Source organism: Cnephaeus nilssonii, assembly GCF_951640355.1.
Source record: "Cnephaeus nilssonii genome assembly, chromosome: 7".
Lineage (NCBI taxonomy): Eukaryota > Metazoa > Chordata > Mammalia > Chiroptera > Vespertilionidae > Cnephaeus > Cnephaeus nilssonii.
Window position 1 is genome coordinate 88,853,371 of NC_137078.1, and position 12,524 is coordinate 88,865,894.

Genomic DNA, 12,524 nt, shown 5'->3' on the forward strand with positions numbered 1-12,524 from the left:
GGCTTGAGGGAAAGACTTGCCACTCAGCCAGTGGGGCTAGGGGTTGGGGCAACCCCACACCCCAAATCACACACAAGGGCGCTCCCAGCCGCTCAGCCCAGCTCTGGTGGGTCGGTAGGGAGGCTGGCCGCAGGTGGGGCTGCAGCAGGGGGTGTGGGCACTGGCACGGAAAGGGGAAGTGGGGCTGGGCTTGTCCGGGCAAAGCAGAGCCTGCCCTCTGCTGTGAGCCCCAATTTGAAACCGAAACTTGAAAGAAAAAAAACCCTAGACACTCACACAACCAAAACCAAACGGATCCTTTCCCAGGGGCCGCCGAGCCGCACACCTTCCCCACCCCGCCCTTCCATGGGAAGCCGGGTGGAAACGGAGGAGGGAGGGGAGGCAGGGCTGGGCCTGCGAGGAAGGAGGCCACCCTGGGCCTGACTGGATGGGGCCTCAGCCGGAGCCCCAAACCTGCCTCGCTGCAGCTTCTGAAAAGGACAGGCCACAGACGCACAGGAGTCAATGCCTGCACACCTCCAGGGCGGCCAGGACGTGCGGCTGGAGTTAGACTGCGCGGGGCGGGAGGATCTGGTCGGAGGTGTGGGCAGTGGGGCAGGGAGGGTTTCCCAGAGCCTGGTGCTGGGTCCTCTGGGCAGGGAACGGCAATGGCGATTTTCACTGCCGGGGGTAGGGGGCTCGGCTGGGCTGGTGAAGTGACCCAGTTAACAGGCTGCAGCCCCAGCTCACGGACTCTGACCGGGGGACTGAAGCCTGGGAGGGCAGTGACCGCGTGGATCCCACACCAAGGATGTCCCGGGGAGAGAACACAGGGAGCTGTCGTCCCTAGCACGAATCCCAGGAGCCCAGGGGAGGTGACAGGCACTGCCTGACCCCTGGAGGGTAAAACTTTGCTCCCCGAAGCCTCCCGCAGACCTGAAGGTGGAGGAGCCTGAGGAGCATCCCTGGTGGGGCTCCCTCAAACCACACCCCATCACAGTTCCCTTTCCTGACGCATGGCCAGCCACTCCCTCTGGGCACTGACTCAGCAGGTAGCACTGCTGCTGGGCTCTCTGCCTCTGAGACTTTACTCTGCTGCTCCTGCCCCGGAACACGGCTGATCACTTCTGAGCCTCAGTTTCCCTACCTGTGAAGTGTGAGTAATGGCATCTACCTCACAGAGTGACTGTGAGGGGAAATGAGATAGGCTCAGCACACTCTCTGACACAAAGTAGTGAATGGCAGTCACTATTATCATCACTGCAATCAAGTGACTTGGTTATCCAGAGGTCTTGGGACTTGAACTTGAGTTTTCTGACACGTGGCCCTGCACTTCCCACAATCTCCCACTCCTGTCCTTCCCAATAGCCCTCACCGTCTGGTCTCTGCGGGTGGCCTTGGCCTGACTGGGGGCTCTCTACCCAAGCCCACATCCCCTAGTCCTCTCCACAAAGCCACGTACAAACACCACTCAGCACGGAGTAGCAGGCCCATGCTGGTCAGAGTGGACCTGCTGAGAGCTCCATGAGTCAACATTTTAGAAGGAATGGGGCAGTGTGGAGACGGGGAGGGAGAGCTGGCCTGGGCACTTACCCCCGCTTGCATTTCTTGTAGACTTTGTAAATGTTCTCTTCAGGAAGCCCATACTTCTCAGAGATCTGGAAGAGAACAGTAGGGGATTCATTGTCTGCTGCCCAAAGTGGATGTATCCCATTCTTTTATATCATGACTTTCAATTTCCTAGTTATAAAAGTGTTATACGTCCAGCCCTGGCTCAGTCCCATACACTGAAAGGTTGAGGATTCAAGTCCCAGTCAGGGCACATGCCTGGGTTGATCCCTGGCTGCGGCACAAGCAGCAGGCAACCGATGGATGCTTCTCTCTCTCTCAAATCAATCAATAAAAAAAACAAGACACACATCCTTAGGTGAGAATTTTTTAAAAAGCAATATATATCCAGATTGTGGAAAGATACAAAGAAGAACATTACAATCACCCATAATCCTGTTTCCCAGTGATAAACACCATTAATATCTGGGTATATTCCTTCCCATCAGGCCATGTAGATAGATATTTTTATATTCCACAGGTAGTTTTACTTATCCTTATATAGTATAAGCCTTCCCACATCATCACAAACTCCTGACAAACAGCATGGTTAGTGGCTGCAAAATATCCCAAAGGGCATCACCACGTCCCTCAACCCCTGCCGACGTCCCAATACGGATCGTCCCAGTGCTGAGGGCTCCCCTCCACCAGTGTGCAAACTACTCATTACAGAGCCCAGCTCGTAAGACAGCTGGAAGAATTAAATGAACTGGCCCACGTAAAACACACAGGACAGTTCCTGGTATGTACCAAATAAATGGCCAAGACTCAGTAACTGGTCATTGCTATTATTTTAGAAGTGGAGCAATAGGGATGCTCTTACCCTATTGTGTGTGTGTGTGTGTGTGGGGGGGGGGGGGCGTGTAACCCAGACATTTCCCCCTTCGAGCAGGAATTACTAATCCCATTTGATGGGTGTGGATGCTGAGCTGGAAGAAGGTAAGGCCTTTGCCCAAGGCCTAGCCTAGAACCCAGGTTTCCTCCCCATCACACCCCAGAGCACTGGAGCTTGTTCTACGGATGAGGAAACTGCAGCTCAGCGGCTGGTGAGCACTGTCTGCACTCACACAGCATTCAGCCATTTCTCCCAGAACTCCCGTTTCCTCGGGCAGACACAACGGTCCCAGCTCCACCACCCGGAGCTACAGAACTCTTACTTTGCTGAGCCCCAGATTCCCTGTTTGTAAAATGGGTGTGATAATGGGGGTACACAGCAGGGTTGTTCTGCACATGAATTGAGACGATGCTGTAAAGGGCCCTGGTGAGGGCTCAGTCAGTGTTGGAGGTTAGTGTTACTGACGGCCTTGAAGCGCAGGGAACCTCAGGCCAAGGGCTTCCGGTGGAGGTTGTCCTCACTGGGCCTTTTAGGATGAGGATCAGGTTCGGCTCTCCGTTATTCTCTGCTGTGACAGGGATCCCTCCAGGCAAGAAAAATTCCTAGACTATTTATCTTAATGGCGGTGTGACTGGAAGCTACCGCAGTGCCTCAAGTCAATGCAAGCTAGAACTTAGGAATTTTCTACCCATGAGTTGTACAAAGACGACATAGGCTGCTCCGTAGGTAATAAGCTCTCCATCCCTTAAGTATACCAGTCAAGACTGGGCACCCACTTGGCAATTACTGGGGGGAGAGCTCAAGCACTAGATGGGGAGCTGACCCTTTAAGGTTCTATCCAACCCAAAGATTGAGTCTACATTCAAAGGACATTTACTGGCCTTTTGGGAGCCCAACTTCCTGGGGCGGGTGCCAAGTAGGGTTGATGATATGTGAGGAGAACAGGAGAGCTTGGGCGAATCCCAGCTCTGTCACTGCGAGTAACTTTGGCAAGTTATCTGACCTCCTTCTGGGAGGCTGTTTCCTCACGGGGAATGAGGCGATAATAATAGTACCCACTTTTGAGGGTTGTTAAAAGAATATGGTGAGCTGGCAAATGCAGTATGCCTGGCACATAGTGGGTCTTCAAAAGGTGGACAATGTTATGATTTAATTTCTTTTTCTCTCCACAGCCCAAGATCTTGGAACCACGTGGCTTTTCTGAGTGGGCCGACCTTTAAGCACAGCTGGCCCTGGTGAGGCGGCTTGCGCAGTTGTGAGCTGAGCCACAAAGCTGCTGTGGGTTTTGTTCGGGCTGTTTCACCTGCTCTCTGGTGGTTTGGGGGTGGTGGTAGGGGAAGGTCTTGCCCAGACACACCTTCAGCTTCCCTGGCCAGCACTCCATCCTCCCCCCAACCTTCTCAGCCAACCACAAGCTACAGGAATGAGGCCCCCTGGGAAGGAAAAAAGTGTCTCTGGGGTCTGGCCTTTTGGGGTTTCATTCCCATTAAAATAGAAACAAGTTTGCAAAGCCAACAAAAAGCTCTGGCTTGTCTAACAGCAGCCATCAGATTAAGGAGGATTTATGGTGTGTGCGACTCCCAGGGTGGAGCCAGGGTTCTGGCTGCAAGATAACATCACAGAGGCTTAAATCTCCCCTCCCCCCCCCCCACACACACACACACAGCCGGCCCTCCCAAGTGGGTGGGACAGGTGGGCCACCACAGCACCAAGGCTCCAGCGCACTCCTTCCAGAGCCCGCCTTGGGCAGTCAGACTGTGGTCAGAGTGAAGACCTGTGGGCACAGGAGCACGAGAGGGGGTCTGGCCAGGCAGGCGGGGTCCACAGGCCTCTTACCGCATTCCTCAGCCCCTTCAGGTCCGGGGTCTTCAACATGAGGGCATCAAACACCTCCTCAGTCTCCCTCCGCACGTACAGCAGAACTGAGAAGCAAAGGGGCGGCTTTTAGTGCTGCGAGGAGGATAAATGAGCCGGGGATACTTAGGGGGTGGGGGCATCTTAAAAAATATCACTTCCTTTCTCAACATAAGATTGATTTCGGCAGAAAAAGACAACCCTTGCTGAGGGTCTGTACCCAGCTGGGAACCCCCCGGGCTCTGCGGGTCCCAGGCACTTGCTCAGACCCTGCTGATCTTGGCAGGTGTGAATCCCCGCTCTCCCACCTGCCAGCGATGGGGCCTGGTGGTTATTTTAACATTACTGAGTCTCATTTTATCCAAATGGAAATGGGTGGAACCAGCCCTATCTCACAGAGCTGCTGTGGGGATTAATAATTCTTGGAAACACCCAGTGCAGGGCAAGGCCCAAGTCAAGGTTGGGGAAGCTTTGGCTCTTGGCTGCTGGCTGGTGTCTTCCTGCTGGTCAGTCACAGGCCCCAGAGGTTCAGGCCTGTCCTTCTCTCCCAGGAAGTCACCGACTCAGAGTGTCCAAGCCAGAAAGCCAGCTACAGGAACCCACCCTGCTCCCACCTCCTCTAAAGTGAGGGGGATTTGCCCAACATAACCAGCCTGTCACCTTGACCAGCGCCCCAGGACACCCATGTCCAACACGGTCAGAGGCGGGGGGAGCCCTCCAGCTCCATGACTGTCTCTCTAAGCACCTTGGGTGCCCCTTGCCCCTCCCCCACCCCCAAGCCTTGGCCCAACCCCAGCTCTGAAGCGTGGAGCAGCCCCTCGCACTCTCTCTGCTGGGATGGGTGCTGTCCGGGCTGCCTGGGCCAGGATCAGGGATTGAGGCTTTGGGGGAGGCCTCAGGGGGAGCTGGGTGAGGTGGGCCCAAACAGCAAAGGGGCTGGGAGTGAGGCTACCTCTCTGCAGGTCGTCTTCCTTGGCCTGTTTGGAGGGCAGAGGCTCCAGCTCCTCAGCAAAGGGCAAGCAGGCACGCTTCAGAGGCAGCCTGTGGGGCGGCAGAGGGGGCTCATCAGGAACCCAGGAGGACCCGAGGCCAAAGGACCCCACTGATCCTGCAGGGCCTCAGAGGTGAAGGAGACCCCATGAAGGCAGGCAAAGCAGGGGAGCAGTGGTTAGGGTAGCATGTTCTGGAGCTGGACTGCCTGGGTTCAAATCCCAGCCCTGCTGCTCACTCGCTGGGTGACTCAGGGTGAGTCAGCCTCCCAGGGCTCCCATCTGTGAAATGGGGTGACAGTAAACTAGCACTATTCCATAAGGTCGTGAGGCTGGAGGAGATGACGCACACTGCTGTCACAGTGTGTGACCCCCAGCGGGGCCTCAATAAACGTGGACTGTTGTTTTATTACCAACATTATTTTTTGAAAGATCAGGTTGGATGGATGTCAGTCCACGGGAGGAGGAAGGGCTGTGGGATCTGGAGTAAGACTAAGGCTCCAGCCTGCCTCTGCTACTTAACAGCTCTGTGACCTTAGGCAAGTCACTTCACTTCTCTGAGCCTCGGTTTCCTCCTTGATAAGTAGAGCGATAACCCCTGCTTGCCTGCCTCACTGGGGCTGTTGTGAGGGGATAAATGACATAATTTGGTGTCTAAGCACCTTCTGAAAATACCTCTTGTTTATAGGGAAGACTGATATCGACAAATGATCTTGTGAAGTGCTTCCCATTCACAAAAACTCATTTACACTCGGCCCTCTCCCAGCAGCCTCGCCCCCGGAGGTCAGTTTCTCATCTGACAGATTTCCAGGCTGAGGCTGAGGGGAGTGAAGGGGCTGTGGCTGACAGACAGAGGGTGGAGGCCCTTCCTGGACTGAAGGGCCAAGGGGAGGAGGGCTCTGAGCCCCTGAGTCCTCCACCACAGCTTCCCCTCCTCACCCTCCAAATCTGAGCCCCATCTCTAAGGCTTTTTCTTTCCCTTTTTACAAGCAGCTGTCTCGCCAGAGATTCGCCAGCTTTTCACATAAAACGAACCCATAAAAACCCAGGCAGTTTCAGCGAGAAAGGAGCATGAGTCTAGGAGCTTGGAGGTTGGGGCAGAGTCCCGTGGCTGCTTCCTCTGGGCCCAGCCCTCAGCTTGGGAGGCAGGTGGGGGCAGGGAGAGCAGTGAAGGGGGGACAGGTAGGGCGGTGAGGCCCTGGGCTGCTGGTCTCCGTACCTGTTGGAGCCGCCCTGTCCTGCCGAGGGCACTGCCTGCAACAGAGAGAAAAGACGTTTTCCATCACATGCAAACGCTGAGCGGAGCCCCCAGATGCTGCAGGCTTTCTGGGGGACAGCCTTTGGCTGGGGGAGAAGGAGATGCAGTATGGGTGCCTCTCCAGCCCATTCTGCTCAGATCACAGCCCTTTCGTGAGCTGAGACCTGGAATTGAGAGGAAGCACCTCACCCACGTGGAATGAGTCAGGGACTCTGACACAGGAGGTGCTGGAGAGTGTTGGCAGGATCAGGGAGTCCCACCTGAGCCCAGCACGCCCAGACTGTCCTGCAGCAGGTGACTAGTGTGGGAGCTGAGGCAGAGGCGGGAGGAGAGAGCACGCCCTTTGCCCCTCCTGTGGGCCTGGCACTGCTGCCTGGTGCAGTCATCGCCAGTCCCAGGAGGAAACACTGTGGCCCAGAGAGGCCAGGGAGCCCTGGGGTAACACCCAGCAGGAGGCAGTCCGGCTTCGGACTCCGGACTCCAGTTCTCCACTCTTTCTGCTTCCTGGGTGCCCCGTCTCAGGCCACCTGTGCAAAGACTGGTCCCTCTGTCTTTCCCCACAGATTAGCTGTAACCTGGCCACAGGGGCCTTAATCGCCAGTGGTCAGTCATCTTCCCACTTGGCCTCTGGTTGGGGAAAAGAGTGAGTTCGTGCAGCCGCCTGTGCTGGAGGCCACAGCTCCGATTCTGGGGCAGCGAAGGGAAGACGGCGGACGTAGAAAAGGATTTAAATGAGTGCCACGGACGGCACCAGGACCGGCTGCTGTTCCAGCTCCATAATCTATCTGTACACCAAAGGCTGTTTCTGCACACATTCCCCCTCAGCAGTGGGGAGCTATGACCTCAAAGGAAGGAAACTGTCCAAGTGTTTAACTGGCCGACAGGCTGTGGGAACTTGACTCGCTGCTGACTTGTTGTGGACCTTGTCTGGAAATGGGGATAACCAGTCTCTGCCTCAAAGGACGGCTGAGGGGAAACGAGACAGTGCGGCCAAGGGCTGGGCCCAGCACGCCCGGCACGCCAAGGTGCTCCGTGACTGTCTCTGCCTGAGAGGTGGTGAAGCCAGTGGACCAGGGCACCGTTTCTGAAGGCAGGCTGCCTGGCTCGGGCTCGGCCACTCCTGTGTAATTCTGGGAGGACTCTGGGCCTCAGTTCCCACCCCACAAATCAGGGGAGAATGGTATAATCCACTTCACAGGGATGCAGTGGGGGTCAGGGGAGGTGACGGGGGAAGCACTGAGCCTGCTCACAGCATGTGCTCACAGCGTGTGCTCACAGTGTGTGCTCACAGCGTGTGCTCACAGCGTGTGCTCACAGCGTCTCTGAGATGAGTATACCCACTAACTTTGAGGAGGCTACCATCAGGTCTGGGGCTCAGATATTAGAAACCTCCTCTGTATGTGCTCCAAGCATAAACACTCTGATGGCTATAAAGTCTATTTCCTCATTAACATTCTTCTCTGGAGTAGAAAAGGTCACTGAAGTGATGTGATCGTATATACACATTTTTAAAAATTTCCTGGGATTCAATGAAGGTACTTTCATTTTGATGTAAAAAATATTAGGACACATAAACATCTAAATGGACCTGGATTGGCTGAGTGGCAGGTTGCTCCCCACTGGTCTGTGCTAAGGAGCTAAGACCCTCTCTCAGCCCAAGGCCCTCACCCCTCCAGGACGCTGCAGGCCAGAGAAGTGCACGTTGGGAATGAACAGCACTGGTGGGGTTTCCAGGTCAGCCTCGGGCCGCAGGTAGGTGGTCTCATTGCCCCTGAAGCCGGACAGCAGACAGCCCTTGATGCCTGGTGGGAAAAGGGAGGCATGGTGACCTGAAGTCCCTCCATCCATGCCCCCAACCTCTGCCCTCTAGTCTCCTTGACCCCTTCACCCCAACCCAGCCCAGTCCAGTCCCTGACTCATCTCCACTGACCATTGTTGCTGGAGTCGGGGCACTTGACTTTCCTCCGGAACTGCTTCCGCTCATCATCCCGCATCTTCCTCTCGGCTCCCTGTGAGGGGGAAATGGAAAGGGAGTCATTAAGTGTCTTGGGAGGGGCTGGCTGCTTTGCATCTTGAATATGGCCAGCCTTCTGATGCTGCTTGCTTCCCAGTGTGAGACCAGGAAGTAGGAAAGTACAGAGAGAGGGAGGGAAGGGGCCGGGGGATGAGAGAGCGAGAGAGAGGGGGGGGGGGGGGCGGGAAATGAGAAGAGAAATGTGAAAAAGAGAGACATTTCTAGAGCTCTGGAAAGACATCTTCCGAAAGAGATGAGATAGGGCCTGGCAGGCAAGGCTCAGTGGTTGAGCGTCGACCTATGAACCAGGAGGTCACCGTTCAATTCCCAGTCAGGGCACAGGCCCGGATTGCAGGCTCCATCCCCAGTGTGGGGTGTGTAGGAGGCAGCCGATCAGTGATTCTCTCTCATCATTGATGTTTCTAGCTCTCTCTCCCTCTCCCTTCCTCTCTGATGTCAATAAAAATAATAAATAAAATAAGATAGATGAGATAGGAATGCAGAGACAGGGGAAGATATCCATAGAGAGGCCAGGACAGACATTGACAAGCACAGAGACACAGAGAGAAATTCAGAGAGCAAGTGCAGAGAGGACAGACACGCCCAGAGTGGCTGGTAAGGATGCAGGGAGGGGCTGCCCTCCTCCCTCCCTGGGCCCAGCAGAGCGTCTGTCCGCTCTTGTCACCTTGTCACAGAAGATCTTGATCTGGCAGACAGCGCGGTGCACCAGGCGCTCGGTGGCGGAGCCACAGTCATAGGTGTCAATCTGCAGGTTCAGGGGGACACCCTTTACCCCCTTCTGCGACGAGAAGTCTGTGCTGAGGCAGTTGACACCGATGAACACCTGGGGACAGACGGGGGAGCTGACTAAACAGCCTGCCCAGGTCCCCAGCTCTGCTGTCCCACCAATCCCCTTTATTGAGCCCACTGTGTGCCTGCTGAGCCCTGATTTCACACGCTCTGGAAGCAAATACCACCTTTCTTTTACAAAAAGGGAAGCTGATGCTCAGAGAGTGGGACAACCGTCCCAGGGTGACACAGGGAGGGTGTGGGGGAGCCGGGGTTGGAGTCCAAGTCTTTACTAGTGGACAATGCACTAGACTGACACGGCAGCCCAAACGATCAAGGCCCTGAGAGGGAGATTAATGGTCCCTTAGGGGCTTAAAATCAAGAGCCTCATTTTTCTACAACTCGGAGCGAGGAGGTGGAGAAGGGCCAAATTCCCACCCCCAGGCCCCCAGCTTCAGAAGACCACCGTCCTACTGGGCCTGGGCCACAGAGAGTGAGACACTGCCCCTCTGCACCCCAAACACCAGCTCCAGCCAACACCAGACCAGTCACCCCCATTCACAGCTGAGGAAATGGAGGCTCTGAGCAGGGAGTCAGGCAGGGTGCAGAGTGGAATGAGCCTGGACATGGGGCCACCCACATCTGGGGTGGGAAGCTGGGCTCTGCCACTCACTACCCTGTGGACAGTGCTTTAACCACATGGAGCTCTTTCCTCAGCTGCTGGGCTGTGGGTCACTAGTGGCCTTGGCATGCAGTGGCTGCCGGATATGTGTAGCTGTTGTTAGTGGGTCAGCTGGAGTCTCACCCAAAGCCTAGGCCCGACTGAGGGTGGCCTGGGGCAGTCTCAGCAGGGCAGTCCCTTGCAAGCTCACTCTTCCATGGGGTGCCAGGACCAGACCCCACTCCCTTGGAAATGACCCTGACCTGAACAGCAGGGGTGGGGGTGGTGCCTGAGCAGACCCCCTTCCTTCCCAGGCCGCGGGGGGCCCTGGGCACATGCCAGACATACCTCCCCCTCAGCCAGCTCAGCCCTAATGTAGCCCCCACCCAGCTTACACCTGAGAAAGACCCACGCCTGGGGGCTTAAGAAGCTGTGAGAAAATCCCAACCGAAACCCACCACTCCCTTCCCACGAAACTCTGTCCCCACCTCTCTGCACTGGAGGCCCCACTCCCCCTCCTGCCCCTGGCACCTGTTTGAATAATAATAATCCCTGCCTTTGGGCCTCCCTTTGTGTTTTCAGAGCCCCTCACTCCATTTTCTCAGGCCCCCCTGGACAGGCGGGGAGACAGGGATTAGCTCCCAGCCTGGCCAAGGCCAGAAATGTCCTTGCCATGAACTGAACCCAGCCCTGCTCTTGTGGGCTGAGCCTGGGCCAGGGAGGGGAAGGGACAGAGGCAAGGTCACCCAGCCCCTGGCTCTCAGACTGGTGGCCTTTCCACCATGCCAGCTCTCCCAACACAAAACCAAGACACAGGGGCCCAGCAGCACTCAAGGCTGGCCTTGAGCATTAAGTAGCTTAATTGCTGGTGCAAAAAAAAATCACCAGAGGCTCCATTTCTCAGGCCTCCCTGGTGGGTTTGGCACTGTGCCCATCTCAGACATGCATGATCTGGTGGAATCTTCGCCACAGCCCCAGAGGCAGATTACTGTTTCCTTCCTATGGCTCAAGAAAGGAGGCACCTGGGATTTCAGCCCTCATCCACCGGACTCCAGAGCATTTCTCCTACAGCACTACACTGGCCTGCCAGTCAGGAAACCTGGCGTAGCAGCAGCTTGTGACCTTGCACAAGGCTCAGCTTTCCTATCTGGTGAATGGGTGGACTGGATTAATAACAACAGCCACCACTTATGTGCCAGGCTGTGCTCTACCTTTTACTTATCTCACGTGATCCTCACGTCAGCCGAACGGCTGGTGCTATGATTACATCCCAATTTTAAAGCTTACACTGGCCTAAGCTCACAGGGCTGGGATGCAGGCCCAGCCTTTCTGGCTTCAGAGCTGTGCTTCTCCACCGCTCTCTATCCTGCCCCCTCCACTGATGCCCTCATAGGAGCAGCTGCCACAGTCCTAGGTGCAGGCAAGCCCTGTCCCCAGAATGGGGACTTCGGGCGGCCCGGCCCTCACCTGGCCATGCCCCAGCACTGACCTTGGCCTCCTCGTTGACATTCCACACGAAGGACAGTGCATTATAGGCCACCTCCTCAATGTGCTGCACGGTGTTGAAGTTCTCTTTGCAGTCAGCTGAAACCACAGGGAACCAGAAGAAGAGTCAGGAGGGAAGGGGTTTGGGGAGACCGTGGGAAGGAGGCATTGAGGAGCTGGGCCCCATTCTTGGCAAGGACTTGCATCCTCTCCCCCAAGAACCATGTTTCAGTGCAGAGAGGAAACTGGTAATTGTGCCTTGGGTTACAGATGGGGAAACTGAGGTCCAGCCTGGGTAGCAGATTTGCCCAAACCCTGGAGGGAATCCCTAACTTTGCCAACGAGGCCAAGGCCTTCGTTGTTTTGGGGTAAAGATTATACTTTCTTTGAGATTATGATTCAGGAGATCTCTCAGATAAAGCAGTAACAATAGTAGTAGTAATAGTGGTAGTAATAGCAGTGGTACCAGTACTACTAATGCTGAACTATTGAACTAATAGTGAACAAATGGTAGCATCATTTAGGAACACGTACAATATGGCAAGGCCTTAGTTAATCCTCACAAACTATGAATATTCAGCTTTCACATGAGGAAAATGAAGCTCAGAGAAGTTTAGTCACTTGCCCAGGGTCACACAGTAATAAAAGGCAGAGCAAGGAGTAGAGCTCAGCTTTGTCTGGCTCCTGAACCCAGGCTCCCAACCACTCTGCTCTCTAGGCTCTCAGGAAGTCACTGAGTCGTCCCTGTTGTCTCATGTTCCCCAGCATGCTGTGTTCCAGGCAGAAACAGCACTGTGGGCCAGCAGGGCAGCCAGCCTTGTTCCATTTGACAGTTGAAGAAATGAAGCCCAGAAGGAAACGTAACACAGGCCACACACCAGGAAGACAGTGATGGAGCCAGAACCTGGAGACCCGAGCATGGCCTGTGTCTCCCACCAACTTGGGGCCTGGCCCAGGGACAAGGTGGCACGGACACAGGGCCTGCCTCCTGCCCCCTACCTTCTGGCAAAGCCTGCATCCCAGCTCCCAAAGCACAACTGGTCAGCTGGGCC

At 55.5% G+C, this 12,524-nt stretch overlaps 1 protein-coding gene across 1 annotated transcript in view; it reads right to left on the minus strand.

Moving 5' to 3' along the window:
* Positions 1–12,524, minus strand: part of GRHL3 (grainyhead like transcription factor 3) — a 33,397-nt gene that overhangs the window by 3,415 nt on the left and 17,458 nt on the right. The window contains exons 8-15 of the mRNA XM_079778403.1: positions 11,477–11,571; positions 9,223–9,381; positions 8,454–8,532; positions 8,192–8,325; positions 6,485–6,519; positions 5,229–5,317; positions 4,259–4,344; positions 1,573–1,637 (exon numbers count right to left, since the gene is read on the minus strand). Coding sequence (XP_079634529.1) covers positions 1,573–1,637; positions 4,259–4,344; positions 5,229–5,317; positions 6,485–6,519; positions 8,192–8,325; positions 8,454–8,532; positions 9,223–9,381; positions 11,477–11,571 — 742 coding nt within the window. The remainder of the gene's footprint in view (positions 1–1,572; positions 1,638–4,258; positions 4,345–5,228; positions 5,318–6,484; positions 6,520–8,191; positions 8,326–8,453; positions 8,533–9,222; positions 9,382–11,476; positions 11,572–12,524) is intronic.